The sequence below is a fragment of the Rosa rugosa genome, chromosome 5, assembly GCF_958449725.1.
Source record: "Rosa rugosa chromosome 5, drRosRugo1.1, whole genome shotgun sequence".
Lineage (NCBI taxonomy): Eukaryota > Viridiplantae > Streptophyta > Magnoliopsida > Rosales > Rosaceae > Rosa > Rosa rugosa.
Window position 1 is genome coordinate 55,965,354 of NC_084824.1, and position 23,298 is coordinate 55,988,651.

The 23,298-nt window shown below is 40.1% G+C and overlaps 2 protein-coding genes across 2 annotated transcripts; one reads left to right on the plus strand and one right to left on the minus strand.

Annotated features, from left to right (window-relative positions):
* Positions 1 to 2,888: 2,888 nt before the first annotated feature.
* On the plus strand, positions 2,889 to 5,468 carry LOC133708757 (beta-amyrin 28-monooxygenase). Its single transcript, XM_062134277.1, has 3 exons — positions 2,889 to 3,515; positions 3,680 to 4,098; positions 4,709 to 5,468. The coding sequence occupies exons 1-3, from the start codon at positions 2,977 to 2,979 to the stop codon at positions 5,197 to 5,199; spliced, it is 1,449 nt and encodes a 482-aa protein (XP_061990261.1). The 5' UTR covers positions 2,889 to 2,976; the 3' UTR covers positions 5,200 to 5,468.
* A 2,043-nt stretch (positions 5,469 to 7,511) lies between these two features.
* LOC133711947 (uncharacterized) lies at positions 7,512 to 8,420 on the minus strand. Its single transcript, XM_062138015.1, has one exon. It carries the CDS (start codon positions 8,418 to 8,420, stop codon positions 7,512 to 7,514), a length of 909 nt encoding a protein of 302 aa, XP_061993999.1.
* Between the last annotated feature and the right edge of the window lie 14,878 nt (positions 8,421 to 23,298).

Sequence of the window (23,298 nt, forward strand, 5' to 3'; positions counted from 1 at the left end):
TTAAGAAAATTTCGGAGAAAGTTTTGATTTCGATGGAAATTTCTGTTAAAAATAAAGAAATTATATTAATTGCATTTATAAAATGATATTTTTGAATGAAACTTTTACATAGACTAAATTAACCTATAATAAACCTACTTTAAATGTAGCCTCTCTAAAATTATACATTTATAATAGAATTGTGATATTTAATATGTACGAGTAATTAACTAGTACAATAGTAGGTTGCTAAACTAGTGTTTTTATTTATACGTAATTATAATTGTGCTGTATATTGATAATGTGAATGTGATTCTTTTTTTTTTTTCTTTTTTTTTTTATGGCTGAAACCTAGTGGGAGGTTTGGCCATTATGCTTTTTCTACTAATAATTAGAAAAATACAACAGGGGGACGTAATACCAAAACCCTGTGAATGAAAATGAACAAGTACAACAAAAGCAATGTAAAGTATTAAGAATAAGTGTTACTACGATCTGGTTCGATCCATATGGTTAAACTGCTTCCATTTAGTATCATACAGTACTGGTCTCAAGTACATGAATTTTGGAAATGATTTTGGTAGCAGATAAAAGCAAAAAGTTTTTCGTTGTATTCAACTTTATTGGAAAAAAAAAATCAAAATTTCATATTTTCTCTATGAAAATATGAGTAGAAAACTTCGTTGGCGGTGGCATACAAATTTCACATAAATTTTGGAGAAATTTCGGACAAAATTTCAGTGTAAATTTTTAAATATATTTTGTGTGTGTAGATATTTCAGAAATTAAGAATTTAGTGGAAATGTATGGAAAATTTTGAAAAATTTCGGGAAACTCATGAAGGAAATGATATAGTATATGAATTTCATTTCAGTATTTCTAAATTATAAAAATTTCAATGAAAATTTCAGTATATTCAGAGAAATTTGAAACCTTGCTTTTGTGAAGAGCATGAGGACAAAGGAATGCATAGTTTTCTAATAGTATATTTGCTGTCGTGTCTGATATGATATTTGAAAATGATAATGTAATATGTAGCCCACCATTTTAGAATACTGAGAGATGCCAGACTGAGCCAGTCAGCCACCACAGTAGACCACTTAAAACTTTAAATTAATTACGCACCAAAGTACTTGGTCCTTAATTAATTTAATTCTACTGCTCGATCAGTAATTCATAGCTAAATATAACCTCGTCCGCATGCGCAAATGAAATCCGTCGAGGTTGACAAGCTATTTAATTGGCCAGTTATTCAGTTGCGTATAGTACACTCAAATATTCTGGATCGCCCAAAGGAGGCAAGTCTGAAGGTACTGAAGGCCAAACCTTACCGACGAGCCGGCCGGGCGGCCAAACCCTAGCTCCAGATTCTCCTCGATCATATATCAGAATTATTCAAGTGAATCCAATGGGCGGAATAAGTGAATCGAGTGACGTTGGTGGAAATTAAGATGCCATCCTATATTTGGACGTGGTGCAGTCTGTAAATATTAAAATAAGATTTCATTTAATTAATCCATCAAATATATGCTGCTATGTTTGACTTGATCAGTACTCATTACACGACTTCCACGGGTGATATGCTAAGCATATATCTGATATCTCCTTGATTATTTCCCAGCACCTTCCCTTCAATATGCAAGATCCAAACTCACTGAAATACATTATATTATGTTTATATGGGACCTATGGATTTGGACACTTTCTTTTTATATAGTTTTTTAACGAGTGATTTTTTAATCACTCGTTAAAAAACTATATAAAAAGAAAGTGTCAGATGCAATTGTTTTATAATAGAATTACAATCTCGTTCGTAGTTACCCAAGCATGATGACTCATTGTAACAAGAAATCTTATACGTTGATTCTTTTACTTGTTTTGTATGAAAAAATAGTAAATTAATAAAGAAAGAAAAAAACATGTAAAATAGGAAAGTAATCAAGTGATACAATATTTACAACGGACTAACATATCCTACATCGATCTTATATCCGAGAGTCCTGTAAAACATAATAACATGTATTAAGACCTCGTTTGGTTCGCAGAATTGATGAATCAAGAAAGAAAAGTCATTACTTTCCTTTGTTTTTTTTTTTTTTTGTAGTAATTACTTCCTTTGTTTGGTAACCACAAACTCTGGAAATACTTTCCTGACAGAGGGGAAAGTAGGGGGGGGGGGGGGGGAAATCATTCCACTCAGACCCCATGGATTGATTTTCCCTTCCCATTTCCCAGCATTTATTACAAAAAATTTGGACAACAATACCCTCTCTTGCATAAAAAAAATTGGTGGTATTTTTGAATTTTTATGATGTTGTTTTTATTTTAAAATACAAGGATATTATTGAAACATTGATACATTTTTACTTTCCTTTCCTGCACCAACCAAACACCGGAAGGGAAATCAAATGGTCTTTCCTGAATATTTTCCTTGCTTTACCAAACGTTTTCTTTCCTCTCTGACATGAACTTTAGTTTCCCTTTTCCATACAAAAGATAAGGGAATTGATTTCCCTTCCGTGAACCAAACGAGAGCTAAATGTATATATCATTGATTGCATTTAATTGTAGAGATCGCTGTACAATTGACGAAAGAAAGAAAAAATACTTAAAATAGTCGTTTCAGAAAAAATAAAACACTCAAATGTGCAATCGACGTGGGACACTTTGTTGGTTTTTGATAAAATAATGATGGGCAGTAGTGTGAGTTCACATGTTATACAGAGAAAGAAAGAGCTCACCAAAACAAAATTCAACAACCAAAAAGAACAATTCAACAAAAGTAAGAGCGAGCTTATTTTGACTTTGATATTGCCACCCACTCACTCTTCACTGTCGCACCAAAAAGTCACCCTATTCAGCAAGTTCTCGCTAACACAGAGAAAAGGGCCTATATAAGCATCCTCGAGTCCGTTCCAACCAACCATCCAGAAAATACTCAAAGCCACATTTCTCCCCCGCAACAAATTACGGAAGGAAGCTCAAGAAAGCTCAATCATGGAGCTTAACTTCTACCTCACCCTCCTGTTGGGCTTTGTTTCCTTCGTCACCTTTTCTCTCTTCTTCCTCTTCTACAGGCACAGATCTCAGTTCACCGGCAACAACCTCCCTCCGGGGAAGGTCGGCTACCCGGTGATCGGAGAGAGCTACGAGTTCCTAGCCACGGGATGGAAAGGCCACCCCGAGAAATTCATCTTTGACCGCATGACCAAGTACTCCTCCGAAGTCTTCAAGACCTCCATCTTCGGCGAGAAGGCTTGCATCTTTGCCGGCGCCGCCTGCAACAAGTTCTTGTTCTCCAACGAGAACAAGCTCGTCACTGCCTGGTGGCCTAGCTCCGTCAACAAGGTCTTCCCTTCTTCCATGGAGACTTCCGCCAAAGAGGAGGCCAAGAAGATGAGGAAGATGCTCCCCAACTTCATGAACCCTCAGGCTCTTCAACGCTACATCGGAATCATGGACACCATCGCTCAACGACACTTTGCTGATGGCTGGGAAAACAAGAAGGAAGTCGAGGTCTTCCCCCTTGCCAAGAAGTAAGTCCTATATTTCTATCATAATCTTGAGATATATATATATGTTCTCGCTTAATCCTCTGTACGTCAATCCCTAGATTTCCAGCTACAAGCTATTATAGAAGATTTTGGTTTTTAACTCTTAATTAACGACTTGAGTGCCTGTATGTTGTGGTGATTTGCAGCTACACATTTTGGCTGGCTGCACGACTGTTCGTTAGCCTCGAGGACCCAAAGGACGTAGACAAATTCGGCGACCCCTTCCAACTGTTGGCCTCCGGAATCATCTCGATGCCAATTGACTTCCCCGGAACACCGTTCTATAAAGCCATCAAGGCCTCCAACTGGATCAGGGAGGAGCTGTACAAGATCATCAAGCAGAGGAAGATCGACTTGGCCGAGGGCAAGGCGTCACCCACCCAAGACATATTGTCCCACATGCTCTTGACTTGCGACGAGGAAGGAACCTACATGAAGGAGATGGACATCGCCGATAAGATTCTCGGATTGTTGATCGGAGGCCACGACACAGCCAGCGCCACCTGCACTTTCATTGTCAAGTACCTTGGAGAGCTCCCTCATATCTATGATGCAGTCTACAAGGGTAATTACTATTTTTCATTCAACTTCAATTTCAATTTCAATTCTGCCTAGCTAGCTAGTCAAACTATTAAGGCCCAGGTGAAAAGTAAAACAAGAGAATTTGACAGAGCTTTCGGATCAATTAATCTTATCAATTAATATCGACATAAATTCGACCTCGTTAAAAACCAGTCATTTTCATATCTCATTGATTTATACATGCCAATGCAACTTACATAAATGATTTGAGTGCTCTTGTTGTGCTTTTTTGTATTACACTATTACGTGACATGCATCACACACCAACCACTTTCCTATCTTTTTTGTTTTTGTTTTACTATCTATCATCCAGTATTTCAGTTCATTATTTTCACATGGGGAATATACATACAGTTGATTGATAATACATACAAGATATTTGTTAATCACTATGTCTTGGCCATTTGCATAACCTAGAGGTCCCATATATTCTATTTCTTGTAGTTTTCCTAAAGTTGGTATCTGAGAATAATAGTCAAATAAAGACAGCTGCTACATAGCTTCCTTCGCAATATATAAGTGTTTTTTTTTTTTTTCTTCCATTTGACCTGTAATTACTAATATTAATTATATCTTAATCTATTTAATAACAGAGCAAATGGAGATTGCGAACTCAAAAGCACCAGGGGAGTTGTTGAACTGGGATGATCTTCAGAAGATGAAGTACTCATGGAACGTGGCACAGGAAGTGTTGAGAGTGGCACCACCACTTCAAGGAGCTTTTAGGGAAGCGTTGCAAGACTTCGTCTTCAATGGCTTCACCATCCCTAAAGGCTGGAAGTTGTATTGGAGCGCAAACTCGACCCACAAGAGTGCGGCTTACTTCCCCGAACCCCAGAAGTTCGACCCTACAAGATTCGAAGGAAACGGACCTGCCCCATACACGTTTGTTCCCTTTGGAGGAGGCCCGAGAATGTGCCCCGGAAAAGAGTACGCCCGATTGGAAATTCTTGTTTTCATGCATAACCTAGTCAAGAGGTTCAAGTGGGAGGCGATTATTCCCGATGAGAAGATCGTGGTCGACCCGTTGCCCATGCCCGCCAAGGGACTTCCCATCCGCCTTTTCCCTCACAAAAAGGCTTAATTAATTATCGACCTGCTTTACTTATACACAAGACGACCGAAGTACCGGTTCTCGTCAAGGCTTTGAAGATTTTCTTCTTTTTCGTTTTGGGTTAATTATTGTATTTGTTGTTCATGTTTCGTTTTAAATTTATGGCATCTGCGTACTTGTGTAGCCAATTCAATCTGAACTTGTGTTAGTACGTGCCATGCACTTGATGTTTTAAAGACATAAAAATGTATGATAGATCAGAAATTACGAATAAATAACGCACCTGTATATATCTGTCATGCGATGCCTGAGTAAAATATGGGAGGAAATCTGCTGTCCCTAAACTCCCTGTCCCAACCCTGTTCTACCAATTAGAAACTGACACCTATTCACTAACATAGCCCCCCACTAATTCTGTCAATTGTAGAAAAAAAACTACAAAAAATTTGTATTCTCCTTTTTGTTTTGGATCCAAATCAGCTTTTGCTTCCCGATACCCGAAAGACAGGAAAAAAGTTTCAGATCTAAAATGGTCGATCCCAACTCCGGCATAAACGTTGCGAAAGATGGTGCGGATGGAGGTGTGGCGGTCCTTGATGAATTGGGCCTTGTGGGGGACGGTCCGGAGCTTTAAGAGGCTGAAGCGTTCTCGAGCTTTTGTTCCAAGGGGACAATGGGATTGGTCTGAGAACTGACCCCATCGTTGGGGGGGGGTTTTAAATCTGGGTTTCTTTGGAGAGGTTGTGATTTGTGAAGATGGGGTTTATAGGATTATGAAGTGGCAGAGACGGGATGACCAAAGTGGTAAACCAGATTCCAAATTCTAAATTATCCCCTAACATCTGAACGGACTGTGAAATAGGGAAATAGTGAAAGGTAAATTTTTTCAGTTCCATTGGTCAATTTCTTTTTCCATCGATTTCCCTTTAAATTATTAAACTTGATATCTTTCGAAGCTTAATTTAGCTTTTATTTAAATTCAAACGTTGAATCTGGGTTGGGTGAAATGGTAAAGCTTGAGAGTAGCAATGACAAGACTTTTGAATAGAAGATGATAATGCTTTTAGTTTGATCGATAGGAGGAATTGAACAGCAAAAGAAAAGAAGAGAAGGTTGGGTTGTTTTCCTTTTTTTCTTTTTTTTTTTTTCTTATAGACAGTTAACAGAGTTAGAGAGGTTTATGTTAGTGAGGTATCTGATCATTACTGGTGGGACAGGGTATTTTTTTTTTTTTATGACAAAATAAAATTACAACGAAAAAGAAAAATCACGCCAAACATCCCTCCCAACTAGTCCAACTGGACCGTTGGGTACACCGAGGGGTCAAGAGAAAAACCAAATTCTCGGATTATGGAGGTTATATGCTAAAGAAGTTAGATGATCGGCTACAAAATTGGCTTCTCTGTAGACATGTCGAAAGATAATGTCTTGGAACTTCACAGCCAAATCTTTAATATCTCGGACTAATATCTTCAAAGTCCAAGGAATCGTAGCCCTTCCAGAGATGCAATCTATGAGTAACTTGGAGTCACCTTCCACAATAATTCGATTGAAACTTTGAAGATAAGACCTTCTCTTAATGCAGTAGCTTCGACAGTTAATGTACCTGTAGAACCCAAGACCCTGCATGCTGCAAGTAGCCTGCAACTAAAGAATTACCATCAGTATTACGGATAATGAAGTCAATAGATGCTTTTCTATTTTTAACCAAACCATCAAAATTTAATTTAACGAAATTGTTATTAGGAGGTATCCATCTTCTAGAACAATCGAACTAGTGATGCTTCACCAAAATAAATAAACTTGATCATATAGCTACTATCCATAGCACATGCACAGAAATTAAACATGTCACTGTCAATGTCATTGGGCATGTCGCTATTAGGCCATCTCCAACCCAAAGGGCTAAAAATAGCACTGGGGCTAAATTTTAGCCCTAAATTATGTACTATTTATTGATCTGACATCAACCGTCTCCAACCCGTTAAGGCTAAATTATAGCCCTAAAATATATTTTAACATTTTGGATATGTTAATTATATATATATATGTGCTTATTTTTTAAAGTCAATTGACTTATAGTAATTGAAATAATTTTTATGATAAAAAATATTTTTTCGGTTGTATTTTTTTAATTAGATAATTAAAAATATCTTTAGCTAATTTTGAAATGGAATAAAACTGGAATCATATTTTTAATATTTATTTTATTCATGACATAAGCATTTAAAAGTTACACAACAAAGTAAGAAAATGCAAACACTTGTCAGTGACAACCCTGACAATTATTAAAATCAGAAATTGAAAGCTTTGAAAACTCAATCACATAGCAAATATCAAATTCATGGTGCTTGACCTCGCAGACTCCAGAGGTGTTGGATAAGATCATCTTGTAAATGTCGGTTGCCAACAGGAGAACGTATCATTCTGTATCGAGACATATATTCCGCCATGATGATTCTTTCGGATCTTGGATGCCTTTCCAAATTTTCTCTCGCTTCGTCTAAGATGCGAGCTCGATCCCTTCTGGACCTATTTGGATCCGGTTCGTCATCATCAGACTCGCCATTGTAGTAATCGGCACGTTCATCCTCAACAATCATATTATGAAGGATAATGCATGCCAGCATGATATTGGACAAATTTTCCAAACTCCACCCTCTTGCAAGTTGTCTAATGATTGCCCATCTTGCCTGGAGAACACCAAATGCTCTTTCAACGTCTTTGTGGAAGGCCTCTTGTTTGGTGGTGAAATATGCTTCCGCTTCATTTTGAGGGCGTCTAATTGCTTGGACAAGTGTTGCCCACTTAGGGTAGAAGCCATCAGCGAGATAGTAACCCATGCTATAACGATAATTATTGATGTGGTAGTCTAATTGTGGTGACTGACCTTCAGTGAGTGCATCAAACAGTGGTGAACGCCCGAGGACTGTAATGTCATTTTGGGTACCAGGAATTCCAAAAAAGGCATGCCAGATCCATGTATCAAAATCAGCCACGGCTTCGAGAACGATGGTTGGTTTTCTTGACTTTCCACTAAAGCTTCCTTGCCATCCAGTTGGACAGTTCTTCCATTGCCAATGCATGCAGTCGAGCGAACCTATCATTCCAGGAAAGCCTCGTCGTTCAGCTAGCTGTAAGAGCCGTTCCAGATCCTCTATGTTTGGTGCTCGAAGATATCGTTGATGATAGATGGTGACGATCGTACAACAAAATTCACCTAAGCTTTCTATAGCAGTAGATTCAGCCATCATGAAGTTTTCATCATCAAGAGAGTCTGCCACTTGTCTGTAAGCCATCATTCGGAGTGCGCAAGTCAATTTCACAAGAGGCGAAAAGCTGAGTTGCCCTTTGTTGTCACATTTTTGCCTGAAGTAGGGGTTAGTTGACTGGACATCGTCTAGTAGGCGAAGGAAAACTTCACGCCTCATTCGGTAGCGGCGTCTGAATATTTATGGTGGGTACACCGGATTTTCGACAAAGTACTTTTGCATAAGATCATCGTTCGTGCGGGAGCGAAATCGAGGGATGTATTTGCGCCCGGGAACCGACCCACCCCATTGCGGTTGGGGACGAAGTTGGTTATTTGCCAACCAAGTAGTTGCCGTCGTCATAACTTGTGTTGCATGCATTTCCATCTCTTCATCTTCTTCATCGTCTTCTTCATCCTCTTCCTCTTCTGCGCGTAACCTTTCTTGCCACTTATTGAACCAATTAGAACTCATTTCGAAAGTGTTTAAACAAAAAAACAAAAAGGTATGAATCTGATGAAGGTGAGTAGAGACACTAATATGATTGTGTGAGGAAGTAGAAGGAAGATGTGAAAAAGAATGTTGAATCCTCTATGTATTTATAGCGTAAAAGTTTTTTTTTTTTTTTTAATTTCAAACCAACGGCTAAAAAAAAAAAAATTTCTAACCAACGGCTAAAAAAAAAAAAAAAAAACCAACGGCTAGCTGACGTCATGCTCCCGTCAGCATCACCTGCAGCCCGTGGGCCACCACCAAGCTGATCCATTTTTTTAAAGGGCCAAAAGGCTACCCAAAGTGCTATATTTAGCACTACAACCTCACCTTTGGTCCTAAATTTTGACCTTTTGGCCCTTAGTCTCATGGGTTTGAGATGATTTGGGCTAAATTATAGCCCTTTGGCCCTTAGTCTCCATGGGTTGGAGAAGGCACTAAAAAGAAAGAACAAAAACATGTCATTGGCCAAGTCACTGTTAAGGCACTAGAAAGAAAAAATGAAAGTTAAACATAAATCACATATAGTTTGATCAATCTAAAATCGATTCAACCTCAAAAACGATTTAGACTAGCTTCAAACTAACCAAATCAATTGGAATGAACCAAAAACAAAATCAAAATACCTAGATAATCAATTGCAAGTCTAGAAACTATCGAAGATGAAGGAAGAAAGCGAGCTCTGAAAATGAAAACCTAAACCTTCGAGAATACAGAAATCGAGTTACGTAAATCGATGGTAACTGCAGTTTGCGAAACGAAAACGAGAGGTTGCACCGTCAACGAAACTATATGAAACATTCAATCAGATTTGCGAAGAAATTGAGGCAAAGAGATTTTTTGATCGAGCTACGTAAAATCGCTAATATCCACAGTTCGGAAAACGAGAACCGAAGCTGCGCTGTCGACAGAGATAATAAAACTTCCGTTCAGATTTGCGAAGAAAATGAGGCTCTCTGAGATACCTCGATCCGAAAGGATACGATTATTTTCGGATTTGCTTTCAACGGACATATAGGGGCATAATGAGAATAAAAAACGTCATTAAGTCTTTCTTATTATTTCTCCTAAATTTATTAACTAATTTAAGATAAAGTTGTAAAAATTTGGACTAATTCAACTTAACCCGTAACTTTGTCCTAAATCATTTTCTCAAAAACAAAAAATAAAAATAAAAAATCCCCACATTTTCGCGATTACAGAAAATGGAACCCCTATAATAATCACAATGCCAGTATGCTACTATGCTACCACTCGCTCAGTGATTCTCACAAACCAAAATAAGCCCCTAGTCCAAACCCCTCACCCTGAGAGTCCTCCAAACCCCGAGAGTCCATACTTCACCGCTTAACCTAAGTCCTTGAAACCATGAACCCCGCCGGCGGTGCCGAGCGTTGCCCGCACTGTCTATTCTGGTTAGACAGAAGAGCTCCCAAATCCCATGTTTGTAGCGCGCCTCAGTCATCTTCCGCAAACATCATCAAACCCAAGGTCGATGATCATTCTTTCAGGCATTATGATCCGTGCGACGGCGAGAGCTCCGGTACCGATCTTGATCATCACCGCCGTAACCGGAGGCGTCGTCAACAACAACCCTTGGATCTTGAGAAAGGTCACTGGGACGGAGATGGAGTCGGCGGGGACAGCTCAAATCCAGATCCTCGATATACCCTAAGTGACCGGAGACATCAAGATCGGCGAGCGAGCGGTAAACCGGATGAAAAGAAAGATCGGACGCGTCCTCAACAAAATGTGGTGGATCTTGAGAATGGTCGAGTAGATGGAGTCGCGGGCGGTCCTAACCCGCCTACCGACGGTGAGAAGGCCCGGGGTTTCTGGCGGATGGCTTGGGGTTTCTGGCGGAGGCTTGTTCATAAAGCGCCTGGAGGATGCATCAACGCTCGGGACGCAACTCGCGTCGGCGGTGTCATTACCGGTATTGTGATTTTAATTTTTCCCAATGATGCACGGAAACACGAAAATGTCCGCGTATCCCGTATCGAAACAGGAAACGGGTCGGAAAAGCCTCAGAAACGCTCGGAAACGCGTATTCGGATTTGGAAACAGTTTGGATACATCCGTATCCAATGCGGAAATGCCAGAATGTAAATAAATAGGAAACGTGGGGGTAATACTGACTTTTTACTCTACTAAAATTGAAAAAAAAAAAAAAAAACAAACAAAAGACCTGATCAAGAGAGAGATGCGACCAGATCGAGAGAGAGACCAGAGACGCGACCTCAGACAATTGCAAACGACACGACCTCAGACGCAAACGAGACCCTCGTTTCTCTTCTGCAAAAACGAGACCCAAATCGAGATCGTTTCTCTTCTGCTCGGACGAGACCCAGTTCCGGTCGTTCCTCTTCTCCAGTCCGGTCATTCCTCTTCTGCTCGGACGAGACCCAGTTCGGTCGTTCCTCTTCTGCTCGGATGAACCACAATTAGAGGGGGTTTTGTTTAATGTTGATCATGAAGATGAAGACCTTGAGGATGTTGTCCAAGTTGAATGAAGTTGATGGTTGTTAACTTGTTATTAGTTGTGTTAACCTTTTATTTGAACCTTTGGATTGATAATGTTTGATTGTGATAAATTAGTACCTTGTTTATGTTCCATTTTTTTTTTCATATATATATATATATATATATATATATATATATATATATATATATTTAATTGGTGTTTCCTTCACGTACCCGTTTCCTATTACATTTAAGATTTGCCGTTTCCACATTTCCGATCGTATCGTATCCGGAAACTCGTACCCGTTTCGGTGCTTCTTAGGTTTTTCCTAGTTCCTGTTTTTCTTCATATTGGGCTTGAGTTTTTTTTTTTTTTTTTTTTTTCCTGCACTTGCTTTAGTTTGGTATAGACACTAATGTATCTACAACCATCTTTATCGAACTGGAGTTTGGATTTTGGGTTTTTCTGAAATTAGGTTTTTATTTGGTTGCATGGTCATTGTTGTTAGTATAGGCCAGGTTTGATGCAATTTGAACAAGATTTCATATGCCCTTTAAAGTCTCAAATGGCATGAACTAGCACCGTCCCTTTTGTAAATGTTGCTTTTTTTTTGCCTTTTTATTATTATTATTATTTTTATATATTTTTTTACAGGTACAGATGTTACTTTAATTTGAGTAATGTATGGGATTTTTTTCTCTGCACTTGTTTTAGTTTGGTATTGACTTCATTCTAATGTTAGCATGGTTTTTTCTGAATTACTAGACAATAATGAATGCATCGAAAGGGAGAGGAGAAAGGGGCGAACCGAAAGGGAGTCTGATAGCCAATTTTATGATTTCAAAATATCTCATGTAAGGAATGAGAATGTGAGAGAGCAGAGGGCTGCAAGGAAGACAATTCAGAGGAGGGAGAGGAGAACCGAAGGGGTATCTGTGAGGCAGCATCTTGAAGATGGAATGGCTCAAATAAGGAAGGAGCAGAATGAGAGGAGTAAACAGAGGGCCGCAAGGAGGGGAAGGGATGCAAGGACTAGAATTGAGAATCAGCTGGCATACGAATCAAGACCAAAACGGAGGGATACTCAGAGGGATTCAGAAAAGAAGGAACTAGGCTTGGTTCGCCAGCAAGAAATGAATGCAAAGTGCAGGGAGGACCTTTTAAATGAGAGGCGAGCACTCACACGGGCAGACATCAGGATGGAATTACAGAGGGAGCGCCTGAAAGATCAGAGAATAAAATGGCATAAGGACTTGGATGACCTAATGGATGAGAGACAGCAGCTCCGGAAACGAAAGGCTTCTTTCAAGAAACTGTGGTGGATTTCCATAGTGGTGGACGGAGTAATTTTAACTTGCTTGGATTTATACATGGAAGACGCAGGTGGCATACGCTATTGGACCTCTTTTGTTGCTTACCTGATACTTTTTTCACTATGGTGGGGTATAATATCCAAGAGACAACAGAAGCTAGAAGGGCCTCCCCAGGCAATTGAGTGTGGAGCTGGATTAATGAAGGGTCTTTGTGTGATTGCCCTCAAGATGGTGTTAATCAACAGATTCAAGAAAGAATCTCTTCTCTATTATGTTGTCAAGTGTTTCTTTTATGTCGGGGCTCGAGGTTTAATTTCCTACGCTATGTGGCTGCTGACTCTTGAGAAACTGGATAAGGAGGACCTTCTAATTGAACAAACTATGGATAAGCTGATCAGAGAACTAGCCAGCCTAGAGCAAGAAATCTCAGATGATGAGAGAAACTGGATAAGGAGGAGGACCTTCTAATTGAACAAACTATGGATAAGCTGATCAGAGAACTAGCCAGCCTAGAGCAAGAAATCTCAGATGATGAGTAATTGTTTGACAGTTTGACTGTGAACTTGTATATATCTCTTTTTTTTTTTCCTTCTCTGCTGAATTTTGAGTTTCTGTTGTTCCATGGAATGATCAGAGAACTAGCCACCCTAGAGCAGGAAATCTCATTTGATGAGTAATTGTTTGACTGTGAACTTGTATATATCTCTTTTTTTTTTTTTTTCTCTCCTTCTCTGCTGAATTTTGAGTTTCTGTTCCCTGGAATGATGTAGCTTAAATTGTTGAAGCTCTGCTGTGAAAATGCCCGAAAAATTACATTTACTCCAACTATTTTGTGCTTAGATGAATGACTTGTTTACTTAGCCAAAGATGTACAAGTATTATGAGAGCAATAAAGGAGTGACTTGCTACCTCTGGTCCAGATAGAGCAGAAAAAAACATCTAAGCTAGCCTCAACAAAAAGAATAAGATCATCTGCAAAAAATAAGTGGGAAATCAAAGGTCCAGATTCAGAAGTACGCACAGGTTTCCACTGCCCAGTCTCTACCTGGAAAAAGCTAACTTGATTTGGACTAATGAGATTCTTGAGGGAAGGTCTATTTCTGGCCACCATCACCTTAGAAATAACTTTATAAAGAGTATAACAAAGGCTAATGGGTCTGAATAGAGCCATGTATTGAGGGCTAGCAGTTTTTGGCACTAGAGTAATGAGAGTGTGATTCAGACCGTGGGGAATAACTCCAGAACAGAAAGCTTGATTCACAAGATTAAACACTTCAATACCACAAATATAGTAGAAAATAAGAATTCAATGTGCTTTGGAATACTTCAATAATATTCACCCCCAAGAAAAGGGTTTATAAAGTGATACAAGAGTAATCCTAATAGGAAACGATCTCATACAATTATACAGAGAGACAAAACCTATATGTACAAGGAAAGTAAATATTTACAGAATATTCTACACTCCCCCTCAAGTTGGTGCATAGATGTCAATCATGCCCAACTTGTCAATTGAGTTGTCAAACACTTTCCTTGACACTCCTTTCGTAAGAACATCTGCTAATTGATCTTCTGTATACACAAAAGGGAAACAGATGATCTTCCTGTCCAGGTTTTCCTTAATGAAATGTCGATCTACTTCCACATGCTTAGTCCGGTCATGCTGAACAGGATTATGAGCAATTTCAATAGCAGACTTGCTATCACAATGCAAATCCATAGGCTTCTTGAGCTTAAAGCCTAAATCTTTCAGCACATTACGAATCCACAACATCTCACAAACTCCATGCGCCATACCTCGAAACTCAGCTTCAACACTTGACCTAGCAACAACCTTCTGTTTCTTGCTGCGCCAAGTCACAAGGTTGCCTCCAACAAATGTAAAATACCCGGATGTGGACCGCCTGTCTGTCTTATCACCAGCCCAGTCTGCATCTGTGTACCCCACACCCTCCAACTCATCCTTTTTTCCAAACAACAAAAATCTTCCAGGTGCCATTTTAAGATATCTCAAAATACGATACACTGCATCCATATGCTCTTCACTGGGACAATGCATAAATTGACTGACCACACTCACAGCATAAGCAATATCAGGCCTAGTATGAGAAAGGTAAATAAGTCTCCCTACTAGACGTTGGTACCTTCCTTTATCTGTTGGAACCTGATCCGGATAGATAGCGAGGTTATGATTCATCTCGATCGGTCTCTAAATAGGGTTGCAGTCAAGCATTCCAGTCTCAGCTAACAAGTCAAGTACATACTTACGTTGGGACAAAGAAATCCCCTTCTTAGACCTTGCAACTTCAATTCCAAGGAAGTACTTCAATTGCCCAAGGTCCTTCATCTCAAATTCCTTAGAAAGATACTTTTGTAGAGCCTCCATCTCTTTTAAGTCATCCCCTGTGACAACCATATCATCAACATATACAATCAGAGCGGTAATCTTCCCCTGACGACGTTTGATGAACAAAGTGTGATCTGAGTTGCTTTGTTTATATCCAAACGCCCTCATGGACTTAGAGAATCTTCCAAACCAAGCTCTCGGAGACTGCTTCAAACCGTAAAGAGACTTCTTCAACTTACAAACCTTGCCAGTATCATAAGGCAAATTTTTCACTCCTGGTGGCATGTCCATATACACTTCTTCCTCCAAGTTACCATTGAGGAACACATTCTTCACATCAAACTGATGCAGAGGCTAATCTTTATTTGCTGCAAGTGAAATCAAGATTCGAACAGTATTAATCTTTGCTACAGGGGCAAACGTCTCTTCATAATCAATCCCATAGCGCTGAGTGTAACCTTTGGCAACTAATCTGGCTTTGTACCTGTCAATGCTCCCATCAGCTTTAAGTTTTACTGTAAACACCCATCGGCATCCAACAGTCTTCTTTCCAGCAGGCATAGTCACAATATCCCAAGTCAAATTTTTCTGCAAAGCCTCTAGTTCTTCATTCATCGCTTGAGTCCACTTAGGATCTGCCAAAGCATCCTATACACTACTAGGAACAGATACAGTGGATAATTGATCAACAACAAGTGCATGTGACCCAGACAACCTATGGTTAGACATGTAATTAGCTATAGGATACTTAGCTTTGGTTTTGATGTCTGGTTCATATTGTTTCTTAGGAATACCCTTGGTAGCCCTCTGTGATTTCCTAGACTCAATATTACCTACCCCAGATGATTTATTCGAAATTAAAGGTACCTGAGGAGGAACACTGTGAGCCCCCGAAAATTTTGTTTAATTTTTGAAGGTAATTTTTCGCCAATAAGATTTTTCGCAAGGTGATTTAAGTGAAGGAATTTATTTTGGAAATTATTTTGGTATCGAGATCACGAGTTGGGCCTTATAATTTAAGTTTGGGCCAGAGTCCTTCGTTTTGGGCCCAAAGGGTTACAAAAGTTTAGTGAGGCGACAGTTTGTTGAATTTTCGAAGACGATAAATAGAGTTGTAACAAAGTTTTGGATTTTGAGTTTTTACAAAATCGAGTTTTGGGCCTAGTATGAAGTCGAGAAATAACTTAGGAAGTTTCCGACGAAAAACGAGTAAAAGAAGAGTTACGAGCCCAACACCGAAAGCAATCAGCTAAGAGAATCTCGTAATTCGTCGTAGGGGTAAAATCGTCGTTTCACAGGCACCAGTATAAATAGAAAACTTGGAAACCCTAAAAACCAAAACTCTCATTTCTCCCTCACTCTCGGCCGCACACTCTCTCTCCCCGACCTCTCACTCTCTTCTCCTTCCCTCTGCAAACGCCGGAAACCCAATCTCCGGCCACCACCTCATGTCACCGCCACCACCAATCGAACCTACATCCAAATCCGACCCAAGCCCGAGCCTCAGCACCGACATGCATCGCCGGCAGCCTCTACACTCGCCAACCCATGACCGCGACGCCACTGTTCCTCGAGCCTCGTCGATTTCCGGCCTTCATTCCAACACTCTGCCGCCACCTACGAGCTCGGGGTAGGCTGTTAAGCATCACCCCAAAGCCTCGTCGCTAGCCTGAAGCTGGAGAACACCGCACGCACCCGCGCCGGCGATCTGGGCTTCTGCAAAACTAGGGATACTGCCTCCGGCCACGATTGAACGAAGCCACCACCTCGAAGAAGCTTAGGGCTGCACGAACCGCCTTAACCCCTTAGTCCCAACTTCTGACTTTGACCGGAGCCACCTAGCGCCGCCGTGGGCGTCACCGGCTTACTCTTTTCATCTGGTAAGCTGGATTTTATCCCTTCTCCTTAGTTGAGGCTTATGGTTTGAGTAGAGTGAACTCTAATAACATGTTATTTGATTTGGAGAGCTTTGAAGTCCATGGAGTCTGGGAACTCGAGGTTTCTGGAGGAGGAAAAGCTGCTGGCTTAGCTTTGAATTAAATTGGGTAAGGTAAGAACCAGGAACTCTGTGTTGGATACGAATTGGTTGAGGATTGGTTATTGACCATATTTTGCCTGTTAGGGATTTAAAAAGGTTGATGGTGAGGAGAAGCAGCTATAATGAGTCCGCTTCTAATTTTGGAGAAGAGAGAAGATGTTGGTTTAGTCGAATTAATCTCGGAATTGGTAAGGATTCTCAAACTCTATTCTGGATGTGAAATTGGTTGAGTGTTGAATATTGATGGTGTTGTTTTTCTGCTAGAGGTCTGAATGGGTTGATAGTAATGGACTGCAGCAACTAGAAATAGCCTCTGGCTGGGGAAAAGAAGAATGGTAAGGGACTGTGTATTTTGGAATCTGTTTGACCGTGTACTGTTTGTACTGATCAAAGTTATGGTTTTATTGAGTATGCGTGATATAAATTTGGTTGTGGTACTTGAGTGATTAAAGGATTTTGTGGATTAACAGTTATGTTGGAAACATGGCATGAATAAGTATGAATCGGCTTATTGAATAGAGGATAATTGTCTTGAGAATGTAAAATAAGAATGGAATCGGTGGTTTAGTTAAATGCATGAGAAAAGTGGTAAATAAGAATGGACCGGATTTTGATAAGTGAATTAATATGTGGGATGTTCAATTTAAGGTCCGTGAATAGAAATATTCCAAACCTATCATATCCCGGATTTACCGTAGAATGAAATTATTTGGGAATGGTGGTTGCTATTTAATTGCTTAAGGTTTAAAGGCTAAATAAAGTGAGGTCAAACCGGTTGACCGAAACTTTAAAATGGAAAGAAGTGTGATCACCATCTCCCGAATGAGCTTACTATGTTAAGTGGATTGTTCGGGAATGGAAATTGTGATTTGTTTTTCTAAAATAAAAAGGTAAAAGAAATGAAGGTGAAAGTGCTAAGTATAATCACCATATCCTAAATGATTCAAATGCCATATCACATTTGGATTTGGATTGTTTGGGAATGGATAATAGAATTTATAAGCTAAAGGAAAATTCTACAAACACAAGTTCTAGATCATTGTTCGATTAAAGGATAATCCGATGGACTATAAGGAAATTAAGTAAATGTTTTGGTTGCTCGGTTAGTTGAGTTATAATGAAGTCAAGTTACTTATTGGTTTAATTTTATCGTAAAGGACCCGAGCGTGTGCACTTGGATTTGGATAAAGGATCGAAAGTCGGGAACGAACCCGAATGTGGGCAAGCACTCCAATTCCAGGTAGGGTGAGCTGTCCCTTCCTTGTTAGCGGCTTTTCAAGATATGTGGAATGCTCTAGTATAATATTATGTTGCATGCAAGTATGTTTTTGGTTGTTCATTAGTCGATGCCTCGTGATACGTGCGTTTTCAGAATTGACAATTGTTGAATTGCGAAAACCGAGGCTAGACTTGCATGTTGAGATACTGTACCCTCTGTATGTTGTGTTTGTGACCTGAAAGTGAATGGGACCTAGACGCGTTGATTCCTAGGGATCCCACGGTGTCGATAACCGTGAACCTCCGGAAGGGGGCTGTGCTCCTATGTTTGTCGGGGAAAGGTAAGTACAGACAGTGAACCTGTCATAGGAGACTCAGAGCCAGGAAATGGACACTTTCGCTACTTGTAGTCACAAGGACTATAGAGTAGTTGGCTGGTTCTCATACTCAGGACGAACCAGATCGGTCACTGATTTATTTTATTTTAGCCGGCAGGTAAGTATCTCGGAGCTCCAAGTGTGTGAAGCATACTGCATATGTTTTATGAAAGAAAACAAATGTTTGTGGTTGCCACTTTTCTTAAAGCATTTTTCGATAAACGTGCACAATATTATGTAGTAAATATTTTCAAGTATATTATTTTTCAAACCTAGCATGGTTGGGTCGGCCCCTACTGGGCATGCGAGGACGAAAGCTCATCCCTACTATAGTGTGCAGGTTTCGAGCATGTGGTCGGGGAGCGTACGAAGGAGGCATATGGCTCGGCTTGGCGCATTCTTCTTTGACTTATTTAAAAGAAGGTTTTGGTCCCTTGTTGGGTTTTGAAATCACTTGTTTAGTTACTTTTTTTTATTTTATTTATTTATTTCCTACTCGTTTACAAAAATTCTGGGAGACCCGTAACCCTGGGGCGCGTCTCCCATACTTGTAGTTACTTAGTGATCTGTTTTATTTTCCAAATTGGGCTCAGATCGCAAGCCCAAAACTCTTAGCCCATTTCGAATTCCGCTTTTGAAAATGTGTTGTTTGGTTGCTAGAATAACTTGTCCAAGAAAATGTTTTGTGAACCAACCAACTAAACCCAAAAGGCCTTGCGGTTTCGGGTTGATGAGTCATCGGGATGTCATGCGTGACATGTCGATTTCTCATTGGCTCGAGGTCGCGGCGCTGTGGGACCCCCCTCTCAGGTCACCACAAACACTAGCAGCGGATTCTTCAGTTGGTGATGTAGAGAAGGGAGAGGACTCTAATAGATGAGGGCCCTGAATATTCCGTTCACTGTTAGCTTGTGATGTTCCCGGATGCATTAGTGCATTGTTGTCACTCTCAAGTTGCGTGTCAGTCTTGTGTAGCTTGTCAAGTGGTCGGTTGGAGCTAAAGGAACGGCTGGAATCAAGCCGTCGGCTTATGCTTGTGGAGTCAAAAAACTTCTCACCCGTGGACCCCACAGTTCTACCACCTTGTCTCCCTTCCACGTTCAAGTCACCATGCCCATCCGAGGGCCCCACGCTCAAGTTTTCATGCCAATCCGAGTTCAAGACTTCATGCCCATCTGAGTTCAAGTCATCAAGCCCATCCGGTCCATCAGTTTGTCTACCTCCCATCAGACCACCATCTTCTCCTGCGGACCCCACGGTAGCATTACCTTTTTCCTTTCCACTTTCTTTTCTCACGGTAGCCCTTTCTTACACTTCTTCACTTTGTTTTCCGCAGGTGGAGGGCCCCACGGCTGCAGAATTTTGTTCACTTTCGTTTCCTGTTTCGCTTTCAGTTGGAATTTCAGTTGGAGAAGAATTCCCAACTCCAAATCTTGATTCTGAAGCTTCTAATTCTTCAAATTCTTCAAATGCAAATAAATCTTGAGGATTTCCTTCACAACCTCTCTCCCCCTTAAGGGAAGACTCCAAAACTCCCTCTGAATAATAAGGCTCAGATTCGCGAAACGCAACATCAAGAGAAACATACATAGTACCAGTAAGAGGATCATAACATCGATAACCCTTTTTGAATTCCGCATAACCAACAAATATACACTTACGGGCACGGGGATCAAGCTTGCTGCGTTGAGGCTTGGGAATATGAACATAGGCTACGCATCCAAACAAGCGAGGTTCAAGATTTGGTAGTGAAGGAAGTGACAAAAGTTTCTGAAGTTTCTGCTGAGGATTTTGAAATTCAATTACCCGAGAAGGAGTACTATTAATGAGGTAAGCGGCGGACTTCACAGCTTCTCCCCAATATTCACGAGGTACATGCATGCCAAATAAAGAGGCACGGACAACTTCAAGTAACTGTCGATTCTTCCTTTCGGCCAATCCATTCTGTTGAGGAGTATATGAGTTAGAAGTCTGATGTCGAATTCCATGAGATTGCATAAACTCCTGCATAGGACCATTAATATATTCTCCGCCATTGTCAGATTGGAAATCTCGAATATGTTGTTGGTACTGTGTAGACACCATCGTAACTCTTTGAACATGGAACACACATCACTCTTGTTCTTCAATAAAGACACCCAAGTCATACGAGTACAATCATCAATAAAAGTCACATAATATCGAGCTCCAGAGAAAGACGGGATCTTGGCAGGACCCCAAACATCAGAATGAATCTTCATAAATGGAATGGGACTTTTATTAAGGCTAGGTGAATACGAAATTCGATGACTCTTAGCCAATTCACATACATCACAACGGAAATCTGAATCACAGACACCCAAAAATAACTGAGGTTGTAGTTTCTTAAGATAACCAGAAGATAGATGACCCAAACGACGATGCCACAGCCACACTGTTTCCTTAGCATTCTCTACTCCATTGACCTGATTCACTTGTCCTAACAACTGTTGCTCTCCACTCTTTGTCAGGTCCAAGTAATAGAGTTTCCCCCTTCTAACACCATAACCAAGAATCCATCGAGTTAGAATGTCCTGAAATACACATAACGAGGGATAAAAGGTCACAATACATGCTAGTCCTAAAATAATTTGGCTAACAGATAAGAGATTATATGCCAATGAAGGAACAACTAACACAGACTCAAGGGTTAATGTATTAGACAGAACAACAGAACCTTCTCCGGTAACCGGAGTTGGAGTACCGTCAGCCATAGAGACAATGTCTTGAGAGGAGGGTTTCAGCTTTTCTAAGAGACTGGGATCATTAGTCATATGGTCAGATGCACCTGTATCAATTATCCAAGAACAATTCATAGAGACCTTACCCTTCATACCTGACTGTGCTACGTTAGCGGAGGCATTAGATGATTGCTCTTCCTCTGTAGTAGCCACGACAGCTTTTTCAAGGTTTTTTTGCGGTTTCTTGGTGAAATCCCACCAATCAGGGTAGCCAATTACTTCATAGCACCGTTGCTTGCTATGACCCAAATTTCCACAGACTGGACACTTTGTATTTGCATATGGATTTGTTTTACCCGAAAGGTGGCGTGGTGGAGGCATGTTGTGGAGTGCAAAGGTGGCAGCGTCGTCTTCCATTGACCAAAAAATAAAAAATAAAAACGGGTACGTGATCAGAAAGAAGTGTGCAGTAAAGCAACAGAACTTCGTCGGCTAGTTTGCAAGGTTTGTTGGCTATACTAAAATAATCAAAGGGTATGGTAATTTTGATGTGGCTGATGAACAGGTTTGATTGATGATAATTCAAGGCTTGACTAATTCAACCAAAAAAGGTACGACACATGAGGTATGGCAGTTTTGACAAATATAATGGCAGTTTTGATATGGTGATGATGTGGGCTACTTTTGATGCAGTGATGTCACTGTGGGGTAATATTGATGTGATGATGGTCAGATTAATGATGATTCAAGAATTGTTCAAAATTTCGAAATTCAGGTATGTTCTTCGGAATTCGGGTTTTGGGTTTCAGAAGAATACGGTGCAGGAAAACCTGGCTTTGATGGTAAGAATTCAATGTGCTTTGGAATACTTCAATAATATTCACCCCCAAGAAAAGGGTTTATAAAGTGATACAAGAGTAATCCTAATAGGAAACGATCTCCTACAATTATACAGAGAGACAAAACCTATATGTGCAAGGAAAGTAAATATTTACAGAATATTCTACAAATATCCCAGTGTTTCTGATAGAACAAAGCAGGAAAGCCATCCACACTCTGAGCTTTGAGACTTCCAATATTAAACAGGGCAGATTTTACCTCAGAATTCGTGATATTTCTGCTCATCCAACTCAGCTCATTTTCACTTAAGGGAGGTAGAAGGATTGGAATAAAAAATCTTAGATCATCAAAAGAACTGTAGGTGAATAGATTTTTTAAAAAAATTGGCAGCAATAGACATCATACCATCAAGATCATTACAAAGAGTCCCATCTATATTCAACAAACCCACAACTCTGTTTCTTCTCCTTCTAATCATAGTAGACCTGAAAGAATCTAGAATTTCCAATCTCCATGCTGCAACTACTTGAAAGCTAGAGAGAAATCAAAGAAGATGAAGCTGTAAAGGATCGTATATTTCTGAATAATGATCAGTACAGGAGCACTACAAGTATTTATAGTGATGAGCTGAGCACTTAGATGCTTACACATATACACGTGTCAAGCATCCACAGTTCATCATAAAACCACCATAACAAACTAATTAACAGTAGCTCTAATTAACACGCTGACTAATTAACTGTAGTATCCTAACACCCCTCCTCAGCTTGATGAGGAGTAAGCAACATCAAGCTGGAACACAAGTAAGAATGTTGAGGTGAGCAAAGGCCTTTAGTGAAGAGATCAGCCAGTTGATCCTTGGAGGTGACAAACTGAAGCTTGAGAGAGCCAGCCTTGACCTGATTTCTGGTAAAATGAACATCTACTTCAATGTGCTTGAGTTTGGAATGATAGACTGGATTGGTAGCCAATGCAAGAGCAGAGATGTTATCACAATGCAACACAGGAACATCAGCCAGTGTGACATGAAGGTCACGGAACAAATGCAAAAGCCACAGAATTTCTGAAGTTGTATCTGCCATGCTTCTGT